The following is a 22,297-nucleotide window of genomic DNA, read 5'->3' on the forward strand; positions in this document are numbered from 1 at the left end:
TTTAAGGGGTTGTTGTGAGATTCTCTTTTCATTGAATGTTCAGGGAAGAATGAAATTATTTGAACCATCTTTAAAGCTACTGAAGCTATGGCTTGGACAAATAGCTCTTTAAAAGCTCTTTAATCAACTACTAACATATCTCTGTGTTTAAAGAGCTAATTATTTCACTTCTAAAAAGACCTTTCCGCTAAGATGTCTTAATAAGATTGCCATATATATTAAAAATAATGAGCGTAAACTCTGTGGTAAAAAGGCACATTTCCTTAGTCTCATAGATATGCATAAGTAGGAGGCGATTAACATCTAAAAGCCACTGTATTTCATATCTAACCTGTATTATGTGATTATCTTTCTTGGCCCCCAAATCTTTCCCATTCCAATGTGATGTACCTTAAAACTACTGTGAACCACTTACCTGTTTTCCTATTGTTCTGGTTCATTCTTTTATCTCTGCTCTCCTTGTAAAGAATGAAGAGTCTAGATCAAAACTTTTTAAACTGTGGGTTGTGACCCATTATGGGGTCATGTAACTGAATGTGGGGGTCATGAAAAATTTTCTGACATTAAAAAATTACGTATATCTGTGTACCTATACACTCAGGGTTGTGTAAAAATTTCGCTGATGAAAAGGGGTCACAAGTGGAAAAGGTTTAAGAAACCCTGATCTAGATCTTGTATGTGCTTTATATCTCTTCTCATGTAGATGCTCAGATATTTTTTCTTTGTTGCTTGAAGATGTGCTATGAAGGGCCTTATCCTACTTGAATCAAAGATATGAAAGTGTCAAAGAAAGGAACTTTAGCAGAATCTTAATTGTGATCATTAAAACAAATCTTTAGAAGGGTTTACAGACTGAGGGGGAGTAACTGGATTTTTGTGATGAATTAATGGTAGAGATGGAGTATAGGACATTTAAGAAGTGCTGCCCTCCATTTTGCAGTTGTAAAGTGAGTCATTGCATTGATGTTTGATTAACCCAAGTTATGCCTGAATACTTTTCTCTGCCCCTTGGTATTCTGGCTCTGTACCTCTTGCACTTAAGCCCTCAAAGCATTTAAGGATTAGAACATAAGTCTCTTTTCAGATCCTGATGTCTTCCATTTAGCCTGTCTTCACTTAGCAATTGGACAAAAAATTAGCCAAATAAATGTGGAATCTCTTACTATAGAGTACCACAGAGTGTGCCTTATAGACTGCTATAGGTGTTGACTTGCTAGGTACTATTTGGGGGAATTATTAGAAATATTAGAAATTACTAGACATGTAGGAAGGGTTTTATCAGAAGCTGCCTTTCACTTCCAGGACTTTGTACAGTATTGTTTCTCAGGTGGGATGATATACCTTTTATGTCTAGTCTAAGGAACCCAAAAGCTTAGAGAACCAGTATATGGGTTTCTGACTCAGATTTTATTTTTACCCGAGCATTTGAAGGAAAGTGACACATATTTCCCATAAGCTCCACTTGCTAATAATGTTGATATGCAGATCCTAGTTAAAAAACTGCCAGGCAGTTTTTTCCTTTTTGAAATATGTTCAGAACTTGTTCAGCTCTTTCATTAATATGTATTTCACAAAGGAAAAAGAAGCATTATATAGCGCTTGAAGGTTTGCATTGCCCTTTGCATATGCTATAACTCATTTGATCTTTTTACTACAACCCTTTGAGGTAGCTGCTGTTATTCCCATTTTACAGATGAGAATACTGAGGAAGACAGGTTAAGTGACTCACATAGATAGTAAGTAGATCCTTTAGCAGAATCTGAATTCAGGTCTTTCTGAATCAAATTCCATATTCTATCCACAGGGCCACTCAGCTGAAATAAAATGGCTTTGGGAGCCTGGTAGTTAGAATATAGGGCTAATTGGGATTTGTTTAGCACCCAATACATTGGTGTTTGGATATTTGTCAATAATATCCCCAATAGGATATAAATTTTTTTCATACTTCTTTTCTTCTTCTTTTTTTTTTTTGGCGGGGCAATGGGGGGTTAAGTGACTTGCCCAGGGTCACACATCTAGTAAGTGTCAAGTGTCTGAGGCCAGATTTGAACTCAGGTTCTCCTGAATCCAGGGCCGGTGCTTTATCCACTGCACCTCCTAGCCGCCCCCATACTTCTTTTCTTTTTCTTTTTCTTTTTTTTTTTTTTTGCGGGGCAATGGGGATTAAGTGACCAGGGTCACACAGCTAGTAAGTATCAAGTGTCTTAGGCCTGATTTGAACTCAGGTACTCCTGAATCCAGGGCCAGTGCTTTATCCACTGCTCCACCTAGCTGCCCCCCATACTTCTTTTCTTAACATTCATTTAACAATTGTTAGATACTGTGTTAGGACTTTGGGGAGGTCAGTCAATTAACAAGCTTATTGTTAATCACCAAAAATTTTCCATGCATTGTTGTTAGACCTAGGGATACAAATATAAAATTCCTGACCTCAAGGAATTTGTTCTTTCAAGTATATCAAGATAGGTAAGACATGGTTGCTATCCTCAAGGAGCCTGTTGTTTTTTATCCTTCATTCTCCAAAAGGACCATGACATAGGGGTGATGTCATGACTTTTATTGATTGGATGTAAGTGAGGGAGAGCTGTGCAAGGTCACCAACCTTACTCTTTCCTCCAGAGCCATCTGGGTCCAGTGGCAAGATATACATCAAGACAACTGGAGATGGCCCCTGATGTTTGAGACCATTTGGGTTAAGTGACTTGCCTAAAATCACAGAGCTAGTAAATGTCTTGAGGTAAGATTTGAACTCAGGTCCTCCCAGCTTCAGGGCTAGTGCTCTAACTACTGTACCACCTAGCTGTCCTGCTCAAGTAGCTTATACTCTAGTAGAATAGATAAAGACTGGACAAATATAATCTAGTTTGTATTTGAGTGCACAATAGAAGTAGAGTTCTGTGTTAGAATATGAGCTCTTTTTTTGATTTTTTGGGTTTTTTTTTTGGTAGGGCATTGAGGGTTAAGTGACTTGCCCAGGGTCACACAGCTAGTAAGTGTCAAGTGTCTGAGGCTGGATTTGAACTCAGGTCCTCTTGAATCCAAGGCCAGTGCTTTATCCACTGTGCCACCTAGCTGCCCCGGAATATAAGTTCTTGTTTCATTTTTTTGGTCTCTTTGTGTCTAGCACAGTTCTTGGAACACTTTAGGCATTTAATAAATGCTTGTTGATTATTGACTATTAACAGTTCATAAGAGGGAGGAGAGATCACACTTCTGGCTAACATATCAGGGAAAGATTCATGGAGCTCATAGAATTATTGATTTAAAGCAGGGGGCTATTACCTTTTTTTTCTGCATAGACCCCTTTAATTGTCTGTAGAAATCAATGGACCAGTTCTCAAAATAATGCTTTTAAATGTGTAAAATAAAATATAAAGGATTACAAAAGAAACTAATTACAATGAAATGCAATTAATCAAAATATTTTTTAAAACAAAAGTTCAGAGACCCTTCTTTATAGTATAATGTCCTAACCAATTATCTCTTTTGAGTTTTGGCTGGTAGTTTCTTTTTTTTTTTTGGTGAGGCAATTGGGGTTAAGTGACTTGCCCAGGGTCACACAGCTAGTAAGTGTCAAGTGTCTGAGATTGGATTTGAACTCAGGTCCTCCTGAATCCAGGGCCGGTGCTCTATCCACTGCACTACCTAGCTGCCCCTTCTTATTTTTTAAGATTTTATTTATTTATTTTAAACTTAAGAAATAAAACAAGCATTTCCATAACAAATAGATATAAAAACAGGATTGCACCTGAAATTGCCTATCCATTATGCACAACTTGCCATTCCTTTAAAATATACAAGGTTATAATGTAACTTTTTTCCCTGTCCCCCTCTCCTCCAACTTCAGGATGGTTACCATTAGACACAAAGCTCTCTGTGTGTGTGTGTGTGTGTGTGTACACACTTAGTTCTTTTTCTGGGTTCGAATAGCAGCTTCCTTCATAGGATCTTTTTGGTTAATTTGTTTATTTATAATGATCTGATTGACTTGGTTGCTTGAATTTTTTTTTTTTTTTTGTGGGACATTGGGGGTTAAGTGACATGCCCAGGATCACACAGCTGGTGTCAAGTGTCTGAGGCTGGATTTGAACAGAGAGGTACTCCTGAATCCAGGGCCAGTGTTTTATCCACTGAGCCACCTAGCTGTCCCTGAAATTGTTTTTAAAACAATACTGCTGTTACTGTAGAGGTAGTTTCTTTTGACTGAGCTTAGGCTTCTGGAAAAAATAATTTTAGGAGAATTAAATTTAATAACTAAGAATTATTAGTTTTGACTCACAGTTATATATGTATATATATATTACACACACATACACTCACACATATATCCTCCCCTTCCCAATTTATTTATTTATTGGTCTATACCTTTCTCAGTAATGATTCATTTACAGGTATCTAAAGGATTGGTAACTGGAGGTCCTGTGAGTTCACCAAGATTGTCATAGATTTTATCGAAGTGAATCATGAATTTGTTCAGTCAGCACTGTATTCCAGGGTGATCTCTCTGTGTTCACCTATAGATAACTGGATCTGGTTCTGGCATAGCATGCTGAGAGCAGACATCCATTAGGGTGGTAATTATCTTGGTAAAAAAGAAATTTCATTGGGAGAATAAATTAGGATCATGAAAGGCATTGCCCATTTTTTCCTTTTTTTCTTTTCTGTTTCCCACCTTCATCCCAGATTTGTTTGCTCATCTGGTGATATGATAGTGTTTAATTTTTCAAGTATTGAATAGGGCATGAATTTAGATAGGTGATCCCAATGGGTAGTATTGTACATGACTTTACACAGTGATCAGAGAAACCTTTGCAGTAGCAAAAGTAAAAAAATGAGCTTAGTGTAGAGCTGTTCTTGGAATCAAAGGTTTATTCTAGGGGAGAGCTTATAGTGGGGGAGGGAATAAGCATTTAGATAGCACCTACTACATGCCAGACATTGTTCTATGCACTTAACAAATATTGTCATAATTGATCCTCATAACAACCCTGCAAGGTGGCTGCTGTTAGTATCCCCATTTTACAGTTGAGAAAACTGAGGCAAATAGAGGTTGTGACTTTCTCAGGGTCACACAACTAGTAAGTGTCTGAGGGTAGATTTGAACCCAGGTTTTTTGGACTACAGCCCTTTATCTACTGTGCCACCTAGTTGCCTCCTATAGGAGTCCGAATGGCAAAAGTTGAAAGGCAAGATGAAGATGAGTTGGCAAGATGGTGAAGGAGCCAAGGTCTTTGTGGAATGATTAATGATGTAGATAGTGATTATCAGAATACTTTCTTGATCATGTTTGTGGCACTTGCTTGATTCTAGGTATTTGCCCAGTTCTTTGTAGACTAATTAGTGTGAGGCTCTGACTTGTATTTTTTTTCCTGGAAAAGAATTCATTCTACCATTTGTGGCTTAACTTTTACAAAGTTCATAGTAGGAAATTTTTGCTTCAATGGAGAGAAAAGAAGGTATGAATAGGATAGTCTGAGCAGAGGTGATGCAATTCAAGTATTGGCCAGGCAGCAAGACTAGAGAGGTTATCAGTAGGACTATTAAAATTTTTAATAGTTTAGTTGCTGGGGAACAGTGTTTTGGTGACATGATGAGGATATGCCCGAAGACTTGTCAAAATGCATATGGGATCAATATGTTAGAGAAGGATTAGCTCTAGGTGGGTAAACAGGGCTTAAGACCTATAGCTAAAAAGTTTGGCCTAGTAAGATTCTTGAGAAATTTTAGAATGAGTGGTGTTCTGCACATTGTTTCTATGCTTTCATATAGAAAATTATAACCTTGTAGGTAGGTCAGCATAAAGAAAAATGTGTGTCATATGAGGAATGAAATATGCTGATGTGACATGTTTCCTGTTACAGCCCCAAGGAGTGGGTAGACTAGTAAGTATAGTGTAGGTTCATAAAATCTTTATTCTAATTTTCAAGTCCAGAGGCCCACAGGTCAAAATACTCTGTTCCTAGGGTCATAAAGAAGGTAGCTAGCAGGTCTGAAAATCTGACTTCCTTCTAGGTCATGAATTCTTCTACCTTTGATGATTCCAGAACACATTGGAATACCACACTTTAATTTAAAAACAAAAACAAAAACAAGACAAAAACTCCCAAAACTTTCCCCATGTAAAAAATCCAACACATGGTTTTCTTTGTCATCGTTGCTCCTTGGGTCTAGGTAGAGCACAAACTTTGTTCTTTATCTTCATAAACTTTGGGTACTTAGTTTTCATTTAGCTAAATTTTTTATAGTCCAAATTAATGGTAAGTGCTTCACTTATGGGGTCACCAGTCAATTCATGATTAGTTTGTAATTTGTGTGACTACAATGTAGTTACAGACCGGTTATGTTTTCCTAATAAAGGGACTTATTCCCTGTTTTCTGACAGTATAGTTCTGGTGCAGTTCTCATATTGATTACATTCAGAAAAGTTGAGAATATTGACTTAGGGAAAGAAAACCTTTATTTCCTGACCTTTTGGTAAGTTGTGTCTCCTGCTTTTTCCATGAATAATACTGCTTATAGACCATTGGTCATATGGCAGTGCTCTTTGCTATACTTTTGTTCTCGCAGTTATTTTCAGTCTCACATCAGTTTCTGTTTTGGATTTTATCTATGTGGAGACTGAGATTATTTCCTAAAGTGAAGGAGCTTAACACAAGGCCTTGGGGAAGAGTTTAGGAAGTATAGGGGTGGGATTAGGAAGGAAGTAATAGGAGGTATAGAGATTTTTCTCTACTTTTTAACTATCATGAATAATTAAATTTTATGTAAAATAATTTAGGATTGCATCATGAGGCTAGAATTTAGTCCTATTCGGTTGTAGACCTAGTCTTGCTAGTTGCTTGTCTAGACTTTCTGCTCAGACCAAACTTAAGTGGTTCTGAATTTGATCTACCTGAAATGAATGTTGGAATTGATAGGTGATTTTAGAGAACAGATATGTAAAGAGGAAAGGTCACAACACCTCCCCCACCCCACCCCCCAAGTTGTTTCTGATATTGCAGAGGAGTATGTTTTTAAAAAGAATAGAAAGATAGATATTTATATTCTTCAGTAGCATCTCAAGCATTTTAGCTATGGTTAATTTTGTGGGAGGTATCCTCCTCACCTTTAGTTTAGTTGTTATAACTTTTTGGAACCATTGTCGTTGCCTGTAGTCCCGTTTATATGTTCCCTCTTTCAGAGGGAATCAGGGATGGAATTGATGAATGAAAAACACTTATTAAGTGTGCCAAGCACTGTGTGGAGTTCTGGGAATACATAGTAAATATAAGTAAGCAAGCAAGTAAGCCAATCTCTACCCTCTAGGTGCTGGCATTCTTATGGGGGATGGAGGAGACAGCATATAAATAGGGAAAGGAATGGGTTCTTTCTGTTAGTAGGGATCACACATGTGTATGAAAGAATTCATTTCCTGCAGTTGCGTTTATACTTAGTTGATAATCCACTTGGTTCTAGGATTGGGCAGAGTAGAGATTGCCAGTGTAACCATGACTATCCTGGTGGACTGGTCTATGTTTTTTCTTTTTTCTTGTAAGACATTGCTTAAATCACAGTGTGGAATATTTAGGATCCTAGAAGGTATGAGAACTTTGATTACATGTAGTAGTTTTTTCACCACTTGAGGTTCTTCAATTTTCTTTTGAGCTTTCATACCTCAACTCACTTATGATTGAGCTGGACAACATAGAGACCATGGCTATAAGCTGCTTCCTTACAAGGTATAGATATTAAACACTTCAGGAGGGGGCAGCTAGGTGGTGCAGTGGGTGGAACGCCAGCCCTGGATTCGGGAGGATCTGGGTTCAGGTCCGGCCTCGGACACTTGACACTTGCTAGCTGTGTGACCCTGGCCAAGTTGCTTGGCCTTCATTGACCTACAAAACCAAACCAAACCAGAAAAACTTCAGGAGTTTGTTGGCTTGCTAATATGATCTCCATACTGCACACTGATATATGTCAATTTACTGTGAGAACTAGATTTTGTAATGATTATAGAACTCCACATTAACCTCTATAATGTTGAAATGCTTGGAGAAATTTATTTATGACAAATGATGTGCCTTAATTATATCCAAACATTTTATTTTAAAGCTTGTGTAAAAAGTGATTAGTGTTCAATATAGTACAACATTCAGTGTACTTACTTACATTGGCTAATGTGTTTATGGATGTACCCTCTGGGCTGGACCAGGCATCCCTTACTTCAGTCAAACATGGAATCAAGTCTAGATGAGATCACAAGAAGAGTTCTGGAAATGTTGATGGGTGAAGACTGAAGGAAGAAGGGAGTGACTCCTTTTTCTTCACAGATATTAATGTTTTTGTTATTTGATAAAATGGCAGCAGTCTCTAGATTTGGAGATCTGAGGGTCTCATTAAATACCATTTACTATGACTGTGCTGTCATCACATTTACTTCTCATTGCTCAGCTTGGTGTAGATGCAAACTTTCTGTTGCAGTTCAGTATGAATTAATGATTATGCCAGTGCCTAGTACTGGCTATTTCAGATTTGGTTCAGTGCCATTCTGTTTCCTGCAGACCAATTTCTAGTAGTTCCTGGATGTGAATATCTTCTATGGCCAATCTTAAGTTTCCTTGAGTTGGGATTATGATTGCTTTCCTTACTCCCATGGCCAAAAGACCATTTGGGAGAAAAACAGTGAATTTGCTTAGACGTGATGGCTGGTGCAGTGCTTTCTGTAGTTAAAGATAGCTGAGGCAGCTGTGCGGTACAGTGGATAGGAGTAGAGTGTAGTGCCTGGAGCCCGGAAGACCTAACTCCAAATACAGCTTCAGATATCTACTAGCTTTGTGACCTTAGGCAAGTCACTTAACCTCTTTGCTTTAGTTTTCTCAGCTGTAAAATGGGCATAATAAGCCACCTCTCAGGATTATTGTGAGGAACTATGTGCCTGGTACCTAGTAGATGTTATATAAATGCTAGTTATTATTATTGACTATGGTCAATACATTGGCACAACTGAGGCACAATGACATTGGCACAACTGAGGCAAATGTGGGTTGGCATATTATCAATAAGAAATTTTAGAAATTGTCACTTTCAAAATAAAGAAAAAGAAAGAAATTGTCAGTTTCATCTGAAAAAACAAAACAAATCTAACAGAACCTATGCTTAGCAAGTGTAATATAGTCTTGTTCCTTTTTGTAACAATTAAAATCCTGGTACATAGGGTACTTCAGATAGACAGATCTTTGCAGGGCCTTTCCAAACAGGAAATTTAAATCTGCTAGTAGACATCATAATGTTAGAATTGAATGTTTAGGGTTTACCAAGTCTGATCTCTACCTGAATCGTGGATCCCTTCTATAAGAGGCTGTCATTTAGCCTGTGCTTGAAAACCTCCAGTGAGAGGCAATTCATACTTTTCCTGAGGCAACCTATTCCATTTTTTGGACTGCTGGGTTAGTAAGCACTGTATATTGAACTGAAATCTGTCTCCATGTAACTTGCATCCATTGGTCCTAGTTCTGCCTTCTCTAGTCAAATAGAATTTCATCCTTTTTGTACATAATATAACCCTTAAGATATTTGAAGGTAATCAGATCTGTCTCTAACTCCAGAGAGTTTTCTTCAGGCTAAACTTCCTTAGTTCCTTCAGTAGATCTGTATATGAATGATAGAATTTTAAGTCCCCTTCCTAGCCATTCTTAGCTATCCAGCTGGACTCACTCCAGTTTGTCAGTCATCCTACTAATATTTGGTACCTAGAATTTAATACAATTATGTGCATAACTCAGTATTGTAGATATTGTTTAACAAGAACAGAGTTCAGTGGAAATGTAACCTCTCTTGTTCTGGAGACCATACTTTAATTAATGCAGCCAAAGATCATACTAGGGTTTTCTGTCTCTCGTATCATACAGTGTTGACCTCTATTACTGAAACTCCCAGATATTTTTTATGTGAGTGTCTTTCTAGCCATGCTTACCACCTTATATTGGCACATTATTTTTTTTTAACCTGGAAGAATGATTTACATTTATCCCCCTTTAAATTTCATCAAAACTTTGCCTGGTTGATTTCCAAATCAGTTTTTGCTGTCATATATAACATGTTCTACCATAGCTTCTTTTCTGTGGTTTGCCAGACAATTCCTAGCTCAGAGGGGAACATTGCTAGAATCATTTCCCATACCACTAAATTTGCTGTAGGAACATAGTTCCACCCACTTTTTAGTAAGCTCCAGGTTTCAGGGAGGTGAAGAGTATTATTTCCTTCTCACCCAGAGGTTTGGAACTTTTGTCCTAGAGTATAAGGTAGAAAAATAAGACTGAAAATAATTTCAGGACTAAATCCTTCCAGAATTCTGGCCCTACTTCTAATAGCTGAATCCACTTGGGATTTGTGTGTCTAGTGAGAAACGTTATCCTTGCCAGTTTATAAAAAGATGATAGGAGGGTGTGAACTCTGGGAATGATTCAAGAAGATAGGGCTGAGTTAATTTTTGGGGAGGTGATCACCTTACTGAGCAAAAATACTGATATAAAGTGACAGGCCATCAATACACTTACACAGGGTTGGGGTACAACCACCCAGTGTAGCATTGAGGGACAGGAAACAGCTGCCCAACAGGGCTTAGTGCCTATAGGGAATTCACCTTCTGAACATCATTTATCCTAGCTAGCAATGACCTTTCTTCCCTGTTCTTGACAGTCAGGAATACAGGGGGAGGCTAACTGGTAAGGACTTCATCAGTTTCTTGATTTTTGGAGTCATAGGTATACCTTTTGACCTTTGGCTGTGGGAACTAAACAGTTAAAACATCATTATTAGAAGGAAACCACTACTCATGAATGAAGGCAAAGTTGGCAAGATGCCAAAATAGGCTGAGAGAAGGGGGGGGTGGCTAACTGACTTTTATACCACAAACGACTTTAAAAATTAAGAGATAATTCCATGTCCTGAGGTTATAAACCGGCTGCAACTGGTTTTTCTCTCCTCCCCCCCTTGCCCCTGCTAGGCATCATGGGTAAAAGTAAGCATCCCCCTGTTCCTTTTGTTTAATATAACAGTACGGCATGTGATTGGCAGGGCAGTGCCCGCTTGGAGACAGGGTTTGTTCAGGTCTCTCAAGGGGGCTGGCACGCATAGGGCCACCCCAGTGCTACACAGAGGGTTCCTCATACAAAAGAAAAGAGGGGGGGAAAAGGAACTCCCCCCCCCATAAACCAAACTCATCTCTTTCCTCTCCCCACTCTTTTTTTTTGTTGTTGTTGGTATTCCCCTTCCTTGTTTCTCAATTTTTCTGACAACTAGAGGAGGCGGCAGGAAAATGTGTACCTGTAAGTACTTTCAACTGTCCATTTTTTCTTGTCTTTCCTTTTTTTTTTTTAAATAAAAAGCTGAAAACAAAGTCGCTACTTATCCACAGCCCTTTTCTTGCCATTAATAGAGAGTGATATGTTGGGGTCTCTGAATGGGGTTCAAGGAATTAACACTATTGCTTTTGAAATTTTTCTGGCGGACTGATTTGTTTCCTCTACAAAGCTCTTCTCTTTGGTTTAGCTCCTCGCCCCTCCCGGCTTCCCCATTCAGTGTTCTGGTGGGGGTCCCTGGCTCCCAGTCTTCCTAAGCTGAAGCTTCAAGAGAAGGCTGATACTGAGGGACTTTTTTTTATATATTTCTTTTGTCTGTAGCAATGATGGGTTTTAGCTCCCCCTCATCATCCCTCCCCCCCTTTTCTTTCAATGTCAGCTCCAACCCCTCTCTGTGAATGGAGTCAACCAGCTGACGAGGGTGAGTGCTGGCATGATGCCAGGGGCTGCAAAACGATGTGTATGCGCGTGTGTAAGTGTATACAGAGCACAAAGGGAAAGGCCTGCAGTCTAGGAAATCACGGGCTATTATATAAGGAAGCCTGCGTCATCTCTGCTTGCTTGGGCTGATGGTCGAGGGGGGAGGGAGGAGGCTTGAAGCAAGAAAAACACTTTTTACACCCCTCCTTTCCATCGTTTTTTGGTGTTTTTTTTTTTAATGTCTGTTCAAGTGCAAGTAGTGTTGAATATGGCTTCTCTGACTGGGTGGGAGTGATCATGTTCCCAGTGGAAGTTATCCTTAGGGGTGGGGAGAAGAGAGGGGGACTAGGATGTGAAGGCAGCATGGCTTGTGAATCTCTTCTTCCTGTTATGTTCAGAGGTATATGTGCTCTGAAAAGAAGGCAGTGCCCTAAAGAGAATGTCTCCTGGATTTACCAGCTGCAGTTCATTAAGGAGGCTTTTTATTATTTTAATAGCAAACTGTTTCTAATAATTCAGCATTGTCAAGGCAGGAAGAAAAAAAAAACTCCTAAGGAGAAGCAAAATACCAGATAATAGAGCAAATAGTATCTATAGTTGTTCCTTTTTAACCACCCCCCCCCTTTTTGTTCTGTTGGGTATGGTTATATAGAATTGCATTTTTTCTCTTTGCCATCTGCTCTACAGAGTTAGATTTGTACAAAAGGAAATTCAAATAACACATGGCAGGGAAAAAAATTCAGAGATTGTTCTGAGCTTCTAGGCATTAGATCTGCTATATTTTGGGATTCTTGTTGGGCTGGTCATGCATGTCCTTAAAGCACTGAAAGCATTTTCTATTCCACCATGGTTAAGAGTTGTTTTGTATCAGCATCCTATCACATCATTTGGAAGTTATAATTCTACCCAATTTACCATGATGCCTTTTTTTTCTTCACTTCTCTTTATTTCCTAGATGGATATATGTGGAGTTTGTCGGGTGGAAATGAGAATTAAAGCGTGTTAATGAATAAAGGGGTCGTAACTTTACAGTTGGCTTTATGTGAGTACTCATTTTTATTTGGATCTGATCATTCAGAGCCATAGCACTAATTTGTAAGGGGCTGGGAGTGGGGAAATAACTGTCATTGGGAGTGTACTGAAATGACTTGGATTTATATTGGGCTTCAGTGTAGAGGGAGCTCCCTAGTCTATAGGGGAACTTGGTTGTTTTGGTTTTTTGGAGATGAAATTTGTGTATTTTTAAAGTCTTCTTTCTTCACCAGCAAAGGACTAAAGGAAGAGCAGCCTTGGTTTAAACAACCTTTTATAAATGTATCTGATTTTTATGTCCTTCTGTTTGAAGGGAAAGTTGCTCCAAAAGTCTCTACTTGTTTCTTTTTGTTGGAGAATGCATTTGGGGTTAGACTTCATGGAATTAGACCTGCCAAAGCTGCAGGCCTATTCTTCCCAAACTGCCTAGACTTGTCTGCCATTCCTGTGCAGCAAAAGCCCACTCTTTTTTTTGGGGGGGGTGAAAAGCCCACTCTTCCAAGTTATCTTTACAAATGAATTAAGTTGTTTCCCAGTCACTTGAATTCCATACGTTCATGTAGCAGGAAATCACCAAGCAGAAGAAAAATCTCTGCCAGAGTTGGGTAGCTGAGGTTAGATAGTTTAGTATTCGAATAGAGCCGCACTGGTACTCCCTCACTGTTAGAAACCATAATTATCTTTTTGGGTTGATATTATCCTTTTATAGTATTGCATAGAAATGTTCTCAGTGGGAGCCAGCCATTTTGTATGTGCTCCTTTGAATCAAATTTTACTATTTATGTTGCTGTGTTTTCAATGTAAATGGAACAGAAGAGAGGCTTATTTCATCCTTTCCCAGTTTCTTTAGTTTAACATTCTTCCCCCATGCTGATTTTGTTGTAGACTAGTAGGTTCAGAGGAACAAGTTCACTTTAAAAACTTGATTTTAATTTTTGTCCTATCCCAATTTTTAACCAAGAAGAGAGTTTTAAATGGTCGGTTCTAGTCAGAGAAATGAGTAAAGACAGCTTTTTCTTTCTTTCTTTTTTTTTTTCTTTTGGTGAGGCAATTGGGGTTCAGTGACTTGCCCAGGGTCACACAGCTAGTAGGTGTTAAGTGTCTAGGGCCGGATTTGAACTCAGGTATTCCTGAATCCAGGGCCAGTGCTTTATCCACTGCGCCATCTATCTGCCCCAAGACAGCTTTCTTTTAATGGACAGTTTTCTTTACTTATCGATATAAGCTGTGGTTGAAATATACTGATGATCACAGAATTTAAGAACTGGAAGAGATCTGAGAGGCCATCTACTCTAACCAGTGCACAAAGGAATTTCCACTATAATACACTCAACCAAGTGGTCATCCAGACAACCTGTTCTTGAAGACCTCCAGGGAAGAGGCAGTTCTTGAGGCACACCATTCTGGTTTTGGACAGCTCTAATTGTCAGGAAGTTTTTCCCAATATCAAGCCTCAATTGGCCTCTTTGCAAAATTTTATATTTATCCATATTAAATGTCATCTGATAGAATCAGTCTAGTACTCTAGCTGGGGAGTTCAGTATTCTTAACGTGGGTTATTAACCTTTTTTTTTTTTAAATAACTATTGGGACAACTAGATGGTATAGTGGATAGAGCACCAGCCTTGAAATCAGTAGGATCTGAGTTCAAATGTGTCCTCAGACACTGACTAGCTTGTGATCCTGGCCAAGTCACTTAACCCCTATTGCCTCCAAAACAAAACAAGCTCTTCCTCCCATGCCAAATTACTTTTTCTTTTTCTTTTCTTTTCTTTTCTTTTTTTTGAGGCACTTGGGGATAAGTGACTTGCACAGGGTCACACAGCTAGTCAGTGTCAAGTGTCTGAGGCTGGATTTGAATTCAGGTTCTCCTGACTCCACTGCGCCACCTAGCTGCCCCCCAAATTACTATTTCAATATAATTGATTTCCTTTATAAATCATATGTGTTTTTTTGTTTGTTTCATTTTGGTTTGGTTTGTTTTTTTTTGTGGGGCAATGAGGGCTAAGTGACTTGCCCAGGGTCACACAGCGAGTAAGTGTCGAGTGTCTGAGGCTGGATTTGAACTCAGGTCCTCCTGGATCCAGGGCCAGTGCTCTATCCACTGCTCCACCTAGCTGCCCCCCATGATACTTTCTTCTTCTTCTTCTTCTTCTTCTTCTGCTTCTGCTTCTGCTTCTGCTTCTGCTTCTGCTTCTGCTTCCGCTTCCTCCTCCTCCTCCTCCTCCCCTTCCTTCCTCTTCCCTCCTCTTTGCAATTGGGGTTAAGTGACTTGCCCAGGGTCCCACAGCTAGTAAGTATCAAGTGTCTGAGGCCAGATTTGAACTCAGGTCCTCCTGAATCCAGGGCCAGTGCTTTATCCACTGCACCACCTAGCTGCCCCCCCCCCATATGTGTTTTGTGCATTTAAAAATATGATTCTGAGTCTGGGTCCATAGGCTTCACTGGACTCTTGAAAAGTGTTCATGACACAAAAAAAAATGTTAAGAACCTTGCTCTAGCCTGTCAGGATCCTGACTTTTATGGTAGTAAAGTTTTGAAGAACAAATGGAATCCTCTTTCTGATCTCCTTTTACCTTGTTCCAGTATCATCTATTTAAACTAGTACTTGGGAGACATGACTTTTTTTATCTATCAGATATTTTTGCTGTGCATTAGAGATGTGGAAGGGACTATCTCTTCTGTCATTCATAGAACTATGTAATCTCAAAATTGAAAAGGGATCCAAGAAGTCATCTAGTTCAGCCATGATTGATGCATCCTTGAATTAGGTTGTAAAGATACCTTGATAATGATTACAAGGAGAGGAATTTGAACTTTGGAAAGTGCTTCTGTTCTCATCAATGTATTATCTTGAGAAAGAGGGCTGGATTTGAAGTCAGAGGACCTCAGTTGAAATCCCTGTTCTGTTTTTAATCAGTGACATGTCTTTGGCCAAGTCATTTGATGTCTCTCATTTTCTTTAAAAGTTCCTTCCAGCTCTAAGTCTATATTACATATTATGTATTATACGTTATATATTATAGTCTATGATTTGTAATGGTGGGTGGCTTAGGGCAAAGCCTTCTCTTCTTGGGATTTTCCCTTTGATTAACTGTATAAAGAATATGGCCAAAGGATTTGTTGTAGTGGGCAAACTAAAGGCAAAGAGGAAAAGGTGCTAGGAGGGCAAGTACAGAGCAGTAGACCTTGTGCCCATTCATTTTTGTTTAGAACTTGCTTTGATGGTCTGAGAAAGCAGAAATCATAGGCTCTCAGATCTCATTTTACACTTGTGGAAACTGTGACCAGTAGAGATTAAGTGACTTGTCCAAGGGTCTCCCAGGTAATAAATCGCAGAGATGGGATTTGACTCCAGGCTCTTTGATTCTAACATTGTTTTTCCACTGTACTACACTGTCTCTAATGAAAATACAGAAACAAATGGACCAGTATCTTGAGTTTGTTTTGCTTTTTCAGTATTTTCCTTATAACTTTCTTGAGCTAATCTCAATATATGCCAGCTACTGGGTTTGACTTTTGATTTTTCCATTTCTGGGGTAGATTGCTCTGTTAGAGAATTCAAGATTAAGTTTATAAACCTTAAAATGCTCTTTAAATATTAAGTGGTTATTGTTGGAAAAACCCTGGAGGAGACAGGCTATTGAAACCTAGAGGGAGTCAGGGTGTTTTTGTTTTTTAAACCAGACATTTTATTGATGTCTATTGTCTTTACATCACTGTCATTCTTGGGTGGGGGGCCCCAATTGCTATGGAACTCTTGTGATAAAGAAAAACAAGCAAAAACATCTGATTTAGTGACAGCATCTCAAAGTATAGACAACATTCTAGTAGACTTCTGTCTCTCTTTGCCATGATGAGGGACCCTTCATTGGTTTTCTGTTTATTCAAAGTTTGATTGGCTTTAATTATTACATTGTATTAAATGCATAATCTTTGGTTCTGTTTATTTTACTCAATATTATTTGATACAAGTTTTTCTCATTTCTTTGCAATTCTTATATTCACCATTTCTTACTGTACAGTAACATTCCATTTAATTACATATACCATAGTTTTTTCAGTCATTCACCAGTCAGTAAGTGCCTCTGGTTCATCATAGCTACAAAAAAAGTATTGCTATTAATGTTTTGGTGTATATCAGTTCTTTGTTACTATCTTTGAGAAACGACCTTTTTTATACCTATTACAAAAAAGATTAAGTACATCAGTGTTGTTAAATAACTTACAGTCTACATAGAAAGAAAAAAACACAGAGCAATAACATAGGAAAGCCTTAAAAAGGAAAATGAACAGTTACGCGGGGTTACAGCTAGATTTTAGGAGCAAGAGACATGAATTGATAGTGTAAGGATTTAGAGAATGGGATGTTGGATAGTGGGAAGATGGTGACATGTATAAAGGAGGAGGAAAGAATAGGAAAGTTGTGTGTGTAGAAGACAGTGAACAGATTTGATTGTCTAGAACATAGGGGCCCTGTAGAAGATTAATGATAAATGAGGTTCTAGAGATGGAAGAATTTTGAAGGCCAGGTTGAGTTTGCATTTGATTGAACAGGCAATAGTGATCCACTGTAGAAACTTAAAAAAATTTAGCAACTATGTGTAGGACAACTAGTTGTAGAGGGAGACCAACTAAAATACTATTCTTTTTCCTGCTAGGAGAGTTCTGTTCTAAAGTTCCATCTTTAGCACCTATTTAATGGGCCTTCTGGATACTAGGATTCCTTTTTGTTTTTGTTTTTTTTGTTTGTTTTTTGATTTTTTTGTGAGGCAATTGGGGTTAAGTGACTTGCCCAGGGTCACACAGCTAGTAAGTGTCAAGTGTCTGACGCTGGATTTGAACTCAGGGACTTCTGAATCCAGGGCCAGTGCTCTATCCACTGCGCCACCTAGCTGCCCCTAGGATTCCTTTTTTACATTATTTTGTTGCCTTGCTATAGTCCCACTATTAGAAATCAGATACACACACCATTCTAGACTGGGTGGCAGACTGATGTTAATTGCCTAAGTATGTGTGTCTAATGGCTTTCCCCATTGGGGTAGCTGAGGCATGTATAGTTCCACAAACCCAAATGAGAAACAGGAGACCAGACTTAAGGGAGCTGACCACCCTGAGAGAGATGAGGCTGATGGGCTGAATTGAAGACATCTTGCCTCAGGACTAGGGAAGAGACAGCAGCAGACAAAAGAACCACCATACCAAGAAGACTGAGTAGCCACTAGAAGCATCAGAAATGAAAAGATTACAGGTCACTTCTACTCTAGAATATGGGGTGTTTGTTTAGAATCTTGGCACCCCAACAATAATGTTCCTGAACAGTGCCCACTATATAGTCTCCTCCATCAGTTCTTAGGTTTTCATTTGGACAGGAAAAGTCCTGGTTGAATAAGAGGTAGATCAAAGTTGATTTGTACCCAACCCAGACCCTTGCTCCTTTCTCTGGCAATCTGGGAAGCCTTGGGGCAGCTTTGGAGATAAGAGGCAGTGACCTCCCGTGCCTCCCATAGGTGTTAGGGTTTTTGCTTTTTGTTGGGGGGAGGTTGGTTTGTTGGTTTTAAACTCTGACCTGCTTATTTTCTTCTTTCTGGCTAATGGATCTGACCAGTTGTATTAGAACATGAGCATCCTGAGATGATATTGGTTCCTCTGTCTGCCCTATGGTGAGGAACAAGGTGGTTTCTCTTCCTTGATGCCATGTACATTTCTCCCTTATGGACAAGTTATTAATTTGATATGGAACCAATTTGTTTGTTCCTGCCCTCCTGCTTTTTTTTCTTTTCCACTCTGCAAATCACAAACCCATCTTCTAGAACTCTAGGGAAAAAGCCTCCGAAGTCTGATCCAAAAAAAAAAAAGGTGCAGTTAGAGATAATATTGCTCTGTGTAGTCAGAAATGAAAACTGTTTTATAGCTATTTGTTTTCCCTTAGGGGACTTTGCCACCATTGGAGGATTTCAAGTGTCCATGTGCGTGCGTGCGTGCGTGCGTGCGTGCGTGCGTGTGTGTGTGTGTGTGTGTGTGTGTGTGTGTGTGTGTGTAAGTTCCCTTCCTTTAAGGAAGTGAAGTGGAGAGGTTGCTTCCTTGGGAAATACAGAGTTAGTTACTGGGAATGATGATGGGGTGGAGAGGGGATGGTAAGAGGAAATACAGCATTAGGTAGCAGGAAAGGAAGCTGAATCATCTGGTTTGGATTAGAGTAGGATGGAGATGTGCTATATGAAACCATTGTACTATGATCTATGCCTAGGACCTTATTACCTTATTTTGTCAGCCATTTTACGGTGCCCCCCCCCCCCCCATTTTTTTCAAGGTATTGAGGAGTGGGGTAAAATACAGGAACAACTAGTTTCCAGGCCATGGCAAGCAAGCTTTCAGTTAGCAGTGCTCATGTAAGCCAACTATTCTTGTTGGTCCTCCCTCCCTCCCCCCCCCCCCCCCCCCCCCCCCCCCCCCCGCCCATTCTCATTCTCCCTCTCTCTCTCTCTCTCTCCCTGAGAGGGAGGTGGCAAGATGGATAGAGCTTTGGATCTGGAGTCAGGAAGATCTGACTCCATCTTGAGAAACTTACTAAGCTGTGTGATCCAGGCAAGTCTCTTAACCTCTGTCTGCCTTAGTTTCTCCTCTGTAAAACATAGATAATTAGCATCTACTTGCAAGATTGTTGTTGGATCAAATGAGATATTTGTAAAGCACTTTGCAAAGTACTGTTAAATGTTAGCTGTTATTATTTTTTAGATAATAGTTGAGATGGGAATTATTTTGATAGGTATGTTCATACCATTAGAATATGTATTGTTATTTATAAAAAAAAACTTTGTTAGGCTGTTTGACTCTGTGTGGAATGAGACTCTTCCACTGAGTTGGCTACTCCCATAGCAGGCTCTCTTCTATAACATGGCCTGAGCTATGTTTATTCTTTCTGGCAGAGTCTCACCACACAGTTGACATGGGCTTAGGATAACTCAGAAGAAGTTTCTCCTGTGAGAAGCAAAACCAAAGATGACCAGAAAACAGGACAGACATATAGAGGAATCAAGGAACTGTTAAAGTTTAGATTGACCAACTAGATATCAGGACAGATACACCTAAGAAGTAAGGGAAGGGGGGCGCAGTGGATAGAGCACCGGCCCTGGAGTCAGGAGTACCTGAGTTCAAATGTGGCCTCAGACACTTAACACTTACTAGCTGTGTGACCCTGGACAAGTCACTTAACCCCAATTGCCTCACCCCCTCCCCCCCAAAAATAAAACAAACCCAACCAACCAACAAAAGAAGTAAGGGAAGATAAAATTCTGTAGCAGGAAAGTCACTTGGGTGTAGCTACTACTTGACCAGAACTAGGAGACAGAGATAACCCTAGAGGTCAGGACCACCCCCCCCCCCCAAATGAAAAAATCCCCCTGACTCTCAGGAATATGACAAACACCCAAGCTTTCCCCACCCCAAAAGGGAACTTTCCACTTTCAGGTGGATATCCCATCTATCCTCTATAAAAGCTTTTGCCTGTCGTTCTGAGAGAATATTTTTTTGGGGGGGGTTGTTTTGTATTTTTTAGTGTTGTTTTGTGGGGTTTTTTTGCGGGGCAATGAGAATTAAGTGACTTGCCCAGGGTCACACAACTAGTGTCAAGTGTCTGAGTTCACATTTGAACTCAGGTCTCTTGAATCCAGGGCTGGTGCTTTATCTACAATGCCACCTAGCTGCCCCCAAGGAGAATGTTTTTAAGCTCTTCTCCCCAGGGGTGAAGTTTTTGACTTATCCCTCAGTCACTTTCTCTAGCGCCATATAAAAGACCACTTTAATCTTAATTGGACTGTGTTTTAGAGTGTAATTCTTTACAGAGGAATACCTAAGGACCCCCAGCTTTTCCCTCAAAGACCGCATTGAAGAAATTTCTGATGCCAGGCAGCTAGGCTTTTTCAGTAGTGCTACACCTCCCTCCCTGCCAATAGCTACAATCCAGTGTCTGCTCCCTTAAAGTGCAAAATGTACTAGTTACCTATCAGAATACAAGTAGTTTGCTTCCATTTCCTGGTCTCTCAGGGCAGCATTCTATTTTCCAATTGTTCCTAAACTCAACAGTCTAGTGGATATGTCCCCTAAGAGAGGATTTTATCTTAGAAGTAGAGTTATAACAGGTGTCAGAGACCCCTGGTTATATATACATGAAATGAATAGGGGGTATTGGGGCAATTACCATGCTTTTAAATGGAGGACTGCTCTTGTCTTCCAAAGCTTTGTTGCTGCTTATGCTCTGATGTAAAGGACTGAGAAGCATGTAATAAGCCCCTCCCAGCCTATGGCTTGCTCTCTTTTGACAATATCTAAAGGAAGAATAATTTATCATTTCCCTCTTTTAAAAGTTGTAGAAGAATCTGTTCCTTGGGGGAATTTAGGTTCCTCCCACTATTCTAAGGAAATAGTCTTTTGGGGGCAAATGTGGATTATAGAAAAATGTAGCTAACTCCAACATATACTTGCTTAACACATGCTCTTCTTATTTGCCTTAACACGAGTTATTCCAGAGAAGTTTTAAGGTAAACAGAACCTAGATCATACCTGGCATTTAGTAGCTTTTATCCCATATTGGTAAAATATCAGCCTATATTTCCATAGAAGAAAATTTAAATGATTTTGTGCTAATGTGATGGCTTGAATTTTTTTTTAGCCAAGGGAAGGTTCTTGGCAAATTGGAAATCTAGTTTCTAGAAGTTCCAGGAAACATATCGGAACTAAAAAGTTTGTATAATGTGTGTCTCTAGGCTTAAAGAGGCCAATTTGGAGGATAGGCTTTAACTAAAGGGCTGTTTGGTGATGGGAGTAGAGGTATAGATTTTCAGAGCCCTCATTAAATACTTTGTATCATTATTTGGTTCTACCAGTGAAGCTGGACCCGTTGGGTGACAGTGTATATGACCAGGTCCTCTTGCTTCCCTGGGACCATCTAGGGTCTAGATTTATGATTTCAGTTAATGCCCATTAATTTCTGTACTAGTTTACCTGGGATTGACCATGAAAACTTTTTAGCCTGTATTCAAAATGTGCCTCCCTGCCTTTCCAACTTTATCTCATACTACTCTCCTTCATATGCATTGTTGCACCAGCCAAACCCTGCACATTTCATATATTCCTACCTCTATTCTTTTTGCTCACACAATTCCCTATGCCTGGAGTATTGTATTTTATTACTATCCCCCATTCTTTTGAAATCCTGCTTATTATTTAAGGCCAAGATGAACAGTGAAACTTTCTCTGATCTCTTTGGCTGGAAATGATTTTTTTCTTCCTCAGACTTCACTTAAGCACTTTACCTCTCATTTAGACTTTAATCATGTTTTAGTCTGCATTATAGTTGTTTTAATATAAAATTGTTGAGTATTTGTTGTATCTTCTGAGATTGTAAGTTCTCTGAGAGCAGGTGCTGTCTTAATCATCTTATTTCCTTTAGCAACTGGAATATTGCTTTGTACCTAGTAAATGGTAGTTGAATGTTCTTCCCATAA

General features: G+C 39.3%; 1 protein-coding gene across 3 annotated transcripts in view; it reads left to right on the top strand.

Moving 5' to 3' along the window:
- The window catches only part of GATAD2B (GATA zinc finger domain containing 2B), a 105,378-nt gene that overhangs the window by 19,052 nt on the left and 64,029 nt on the right, over window positions 1–22,297 (top strand). For 2 of the 3 annotated variants that reach the window (XM_044001316.1, XM_044001314.1), the window contains exon 2: window positions 12,715–12,801. The exons of the other annotated variant lie outside the window; for it this stretch is intronic. In XM_044001316.1, coding sequence (XP_043857251.1) covers window positions 12,800–12,801 — 2 coding nt within the window. In that variant the 5' untranslated portion in view covers window positions 12,715–12,799. The remainder of the gene's footprint in view (window positions 1–12,714; window positions 12,802–22,297) is intronic. 3 annotated transcript variants of the gene reach the window in all.

The sequence above is a fragment of the Dromiciops gliroides genome, chromosome 4 (assembly GCF_019393635.1).
Source record: "Dromiciops gliroides isolate mDroGli1 chromosome 4, mDroGli1.pri, whole genome shotgun sequence".
Lineage (NCBI taxonomy): Eukaryota > Metazoa > Chordata > Mammalia > Microbiotheria > Microbiotheriidae > Dromiciops > Dromiciops gliroides.